Genomic DNA, 6,000 nt, shown 5'->3' on the forward strand with positions numbered 1-6,000 from the left:
CATATAGGAAGAAACCTCAGACTCAAGGGCCCAACCCATCTGCCTAGGGTAAGTTACAGAAGAGTAACGTTAACTTAGTAGCTAAGTTAACCAATCAACCTGGTTATCATTGTTACCATAGTTAACATTTTAACATGAATAGAAATCATTAGTTAAGTTAGAACTGGAATGTTTAAGCTTAACTGTCTACCTTCACACATCAACTTTACTATCCTACTACAAAGGGTTAAATGCAACCACCATGTTTACCCTATACACCTAGTAGCCATATCTATCTACATTTTTGCATTTTCATGCACTGGTAATTCCTTGGAATTACATTTCTAGTTCATAGTTTTGATGCAGTGTGAATCTACAATGTCAATAGTCATGAAAAGAAAGGAAACTCATTGAATGAGAAGGTGAGTCCAAACTTTTGGTCTGTATAGGATAGAGTATAGTTACATTAATTATAAACCTATGAAAACTGCATAAACTTAGGCTTATACACACCGGTAGCCTATGAGAGAGAGAGAGAGAGAGAGAGAGAGAGAGAGAGAGAGAGAGACACACACACACACACACACACACACACACACACACGTTTGTTTGTTCATTTTGGATGCATTCATATTTGCCATGTGTATTCCAAACATTATATGTAAATGTCCTTATTTTCCTCTTATGTGTACATTGAGCTTTGGCAATAATGTTTCTGAAACCTTCATGCCAATAAAGCTATATTGAATTGAATTGAATTGAGAGAGAGAGAGAGAGAGAGAGAATGTTTTGTTTGTTTGTTTGTTTTAAAAGATTGAACTAATTGCTATGGAGATGCTGTGAATGTCCAGTTCTAATTTTAGTAGACCTTAACGTCTGTCAAAAAATACAAATGAATTATTGTGTATTTGCACCTCATTAATCTTGTCTCGTGGCACTGACGTAAGCTCGAGGAGTAGGCTCGTTGCTCATCCTCCGCAAGTCCTTCAGAAAAAGGCGGAGCAGTGTGAGGATTTTCGTAGTTGCATGGCAAAGCGCGCAGCACGCGCTCTACACGCCGCTTCATTGGTTTGCAGCTCCTTCAAGCATGTCAGCGCCGGGGCGGCAAGCAGCGGGATGACGAATAGAAGCCGCAGTTAAAATGGGTTGGATGATTTGAAGTCGAGGACTAATTTTAGTAAAGTGGGAATTAGCACCTTACTACACCGCAAACATCGCTGGTGCGATAGGTGTATGTGCAATGTTGAGCTATTTAATCCTGTGATAAGTGTAGGCTATGGGTTAAAGTTTCTAAGTGTTCAGCTGGTAGATCCTATAGGCCTACCTGAGGGCTTCTTCGACACACCTTCGTTGGACCATTTTGAGGAGACCGATTAAGGCTAATAATGTTCGAAGCCGGAGGAATTTCTGTTGTCCTGCTTGACTTGACCTGCATCGTACTTGGTATGTATGACTCCCATCATCGAGCTGAGTATGGATTTGATACATTTAGTGAAGAGTGCCCTAAAGAGTCCTTGGTGGGAATTAGCCTACATCTAGACTGGCATTTGCCATGTTATAGGCCTACACTTATAATGTAGGCCTAAAATTTGTGGCATATTTGGCTGTTTTAAAGTTTGCTTTAGGCTGGGTCATTTCAAACACCCAGCCTCAATTAAAAATACTGAAATGTGTTCTGTCATCTGGCATTGCTGGCTACAAATCATTGGTAGGCTATATCTCACTGTAGGGGGAGGCAGTTGATAGAGCTGTCATTCTTCAGGTCAGTTTCCGTGTCACCGTGATGTAGGCCTATTTGACTCATTTAGTTTAAATTAGTTTTGTGTGTGCAATTTGATTGCCTCTTCAGGAATGCACAGATTCTGGGGGCTATTGTTTGTACAAGCTATTGTAACCAGTAGAATAATAAATGCAAGTGTTACTTTCCATTCAACAGGGAGAGCCCAGCAGTGTTTTTCTGAGCTAACAGTATGAACATGCCATCCCAAGTTTTAATAGAAAACCTGTGACTGCTAGGCTAACCCATTTAGGATGTCTTCCTCGAATCAGAGAAGAATGTGAGGCAGTAGTGGCATTTCAGCCCGTTGCCCAGATTTGTCTTTGTTCACGTACTTAGAGTGTACAGAGACTCCTTAGCCTTCAGATAATTAGTTTACCTGTTAGTGAATAGCATATTGTTAATTAGTTTAGGCTACTGTATGTGTCTGTGAGTGGTAGCGATCAAAGTGAAAACATGAGCAGTCTCTTTCATGCATAATTTAAATCATTCAACACTTGTGTTGTCAAACGTCAGGGACAACTGCACTTGATTTCTTTTGTGAGTGCTGTATGTGGGGTAGTGAAACTCATTAGGCTATACCTTTCTCACTTTCTCTCTGGCAGCTGCACTCCCATTCGCTGTGTTAACACCACAACACAATCCATTCAAACGAGGATTCTTCTGCAGTGATGAGTCGATTAGATATCCCTTCAGAAGTGACACAATATCGTATCAGTTGCTGGCTGGAATAATGGTGCCTCTGACCATTATTGTCGTACGTATGTCTATTTGATGCATGTCTGATTTGCGAGGAATGCTGTAACGAAGAGGTGTCATTTAGGTTTAGGTTTAGGTTTATGTCATTTAGGTTTTTTTTTTTTATTTGTTTTTGTTTTTTGGGGGGGAGGGGGGTACAGAGATTAATAGGGAAGTTTGCAGTTTGCAGATGTTGTGTTTTGCTGTGCTGTCCTGTGTTATTCACACATCTCAACTCTTTTTTTGACAGATTGTCTCTGGTGAATGCTTGTCCATATACTTGAGGCCCATCAAGTCCAAGCAGTCATTTGGCAACAGTTATGGGCCGTGTGTATATAAGGCAGTGGCCACTTTCTTATTTGGAGCTGCTATTAGCCAGTCTCTGACTGACATTGCCAAATACACTGTTGGGAGACTCAGACCCCATTTCCTTGCCGTTTGTAAGCCTTTGTGGAATACTGTAGACTGTAAGTCAGGAGGCTACATCGAAAGCTTCACCTGCACTGGAGACAAGAATTTGGTGAATGAGAGTAGGTGAGTTGAAAATGGTTCATTGCCCTAACAATCAAGGGCTTGACAACCTTTACATTTCTTGATTCAATGCACACAGTCCACTTCTCATTCACACAGAACAGATTTTTACAGAATGCCAACCACACAGAAAAAGAGTTTTGAGAGACCTTTTAATATAAGTGCAGAAACACAATAGCCAAGAAGCATTGATTTAGAACAATATACTCCAATATAGCAAAACTCTGCAGAGATGGCATCAGGAGAACACTGAAGTATATGACCATTTTGATTATGATTGTTCTGTACAGGAATGATCAGTGTGTATCTGGTAAACAAACCAGGTGAACCACCCTCACAATTCACCTGAAAGAAACAGAAAGTCTGCATGCCCAGTACACTCACTGCAATGGTGAGATTCTGGAAGAAATATCTTGCCAAGCAGATAGACAGTCTTAAGTTGTCATTCTGTCATTCAGTGTGTAGTGCATACCCTTGACATAATTGATGGGTCATTTTGAAATAGTTAAGGCAGACATTAAATCTATGAATTTAAAGGAAGAAGAGGAACAAGAAGTACTGTACACCAACAATAGTGTGACGGGTAGACTACCTTCCTGAAAATGTTAAATGGCTACGGTCCTACTGAATGAAATGTACGAAAAGGTATACGGAAGATAAACAACATTATAAAGTATGGCTATAACATGGAATCCAATGATGCCAGTATTGTCAGAATTGAAGCCCTGTTCATTCAAAATGTGATGTGACTTTAACACCTTTTCTCTCTTATATAGGCTTTCATTTTATTCAGGCCACTCTTCCTTCTCAATGTACTGCATGGTATTTTTAGCTGTAAGTATTAATCATCTCTGAAACTGAAACATCATTATTACTCTTGGACAGTTCAGATTCATTCCAGCTTTACCCCTTGTCATGTTTGTCTGGTTAGATGCAATCTGCATTTAGTTGTCTCTGTGTTAATTCTGATCGAATCTAATCTAATGTAGTTTAATGTTAAGTAATGATTGAAAACATACACAGACATATTTATATTTCTTCTCTCCTTATTTTCCAAGCTGTACCTACAGGCAAGACTCCAGACAGAATGGTCCAGGCTTCTCCTGCCCACCGTTCAGTTTTTCCTGGTTGCCTCTTCCCTGTATGTGGGCTTGTCTCGTGTCTCAGACTACAAGCATCACTGGAGTGATGTGCTCACTGGACTCCTTCAGGGTGCTGTGGTGGCACTGCTGATTGTGAGTACAGTGAACTGTGGAAGAAGAACATCTTCTCCCATAGTTCTCCCATGACCGCATTTAAGGACTTGCTAACTTTGCAGTCAGCAAGACATATTTTGCACTTTACACTCAGGTGTGGTTCATTTAGCAAAGAACTGCATCTGTGGTATTTTTATGCAAACAAAGAAAACATCATTGTTTCACAAGGTCATGCGATGCAGACCTCTTTATCTGTTAGAGACAATCACCCAACTCTCGAACAATGGGCATCTTGTGGCGCTGCATGCTCTGTCCTTGTGGTACATTGTGCTCCACTATGCATGGCAGCTAGTCACAGTTGCCAGCACAAAACATTACAATTACAAGGGCTGAATTGTAGGAATTGAGTAATTTGTATTAAACTCATACAGCCTGTTAAGGTACACATCTTAAGAATGGAAAAGAGCATTTCTTTTCCCCACAATTTCATTGATTTTGTAATTTTGTCTGTACAGTGCACACATACAGTACAGCATACTCTATGTACCTTGATGGTTTCCATCTATCTATCTATGACCTCTATTGTGACCCGCTTTTCCTTACCTATAGGTGGTTTTTGTGTCCGATTTCTTCAAAAAGCCAGCAGCGTTGGAGCATGAAGAAGAGATCTCTCATACCAGTTTACAGGATACTGCATCTAATGGGAACCACTATGGCAGCACAGATTAACAATGACTGGGGGAGCCCTCACAAACTGCCAAATCATATACACTGAGGTCCTAATAACTCATGTGTGTCTCTATGTGTTGTGAAATACTGTATCTCTTTGACCAGACTATTGCTGCTTTGAGTGTACGTGTGTGTGTGTGTGTGTGTGTGTGTGTGTGTGTGTGTGTGTGTGTGTGTGTGTGTGTGTGTGTGTGTGAAGAGAAAGAGATTAGGAAATATTTTTAATTTACATTCTGTTATCATTGTTTTAATGTCTCATTGAACTGAACCAGTAAATGTGTTTAAGGCTCATATGAGGACATGAGTTAAAGTAGCTTTATAAAAACAAGTGTTGACTATAAATAGAATAATGTTCACAAAGCGTGTGCATTATTGGTTTTGCTAATTTTCTGATGCAGTGCAATTGAAAACATCCATGCCAATAAACACCATACACATATTTGTTTTGAAAATAATCAGTGTTATCCATTTTGTCCCAGGTAGTTTTGTTGCTGATCAATAAAAATGTTACCTTCTTTTTATATATATCTTCGGGGTGTTCTACTCTTGTGGGATGTATTCTTGATATAAAATGTGTTTTTATTTAATTTGTTTGATCAAAAGCCCAGGCCTTCCATAGTTAATCTGTTGTCAGTCTCTTTTATGAACAGCAGGAATGTTATGGAGGAGGACATCTTGAAAGTTAGTGTGGTGGTGGATGAGAAATTACAGTGATTAGCCATGCATAGTCACAGTAGAAACTCTGCACTGCATTTGACAAATTCATCTCAGTTCTTGTAAACCATAGTGTGTTGTATTTCTACCTGAAGTTGACCACTTTACCAACAAATATTGTAAGTTTTACATTGCCGTTGTTTTATATATAAAGTGCCATCATGCCATTTATATGCCATAAACTGTTCTGGCACAGAAATTGAGTTTGGAAAAACAATTGCATATCTGACACAACCAATTTAGTAGGGATTCTGCAGTTTCCTTTTTTCTTTTTTTAATCTCGGTTGTTTGTCTTGCTACCCTACGTCTGTTTTATGGCTCATCCTTTGACATGTG

At 39.5% G+C, this 6,000-nt stretch overlaps 1 protein-coding gene across 1 annotated transcript; it reads left to right on the forward strand.

Moving 5' to 3' along the window:
* Window positions 1–1,029: 1,029 nt before the first annotated feature.
* Window positions 1,030–5,554, forward strand: LOC134089672 (phospholipid phosphatase 1). The gene is made up of 6 exons (XM_062544121.1): window positions 1,030–1,422; window positions 2,362–2,513; window positions 2,745–3,028; window positions 3,802–3,859; window positions 4,084–4,260; window positions 4,831–5,554. The coding sequence occupies exons 1-6, from the start codon at window positions 1,365–1,367 to the stop codon at window positions 4,948–4,950; spliced, it is 849 nt and encodes a 282-aa protein (XP_062400105.1). The 5' UTR covers window positions 1,030–1,364; the 3' UTR covers window positions 4,951–5,554.
* Window positions 5,555–6,000: the final 446 nt, after the last annotated feature.

This window comes from Sardina pilchardus, chromosome 8 (assembly GCF_963854185.1).
Source record: "Sardina pilchardus chromosome 8, fSarPil1.1, whole genome shotgun sequence".
NCBI classification, from domain to species: Eukaryota; Metazoa; Chordata; class Actinopteri; order Clupeiformes; family Clupeidae; genus Sardina; species Sardina pilchardus.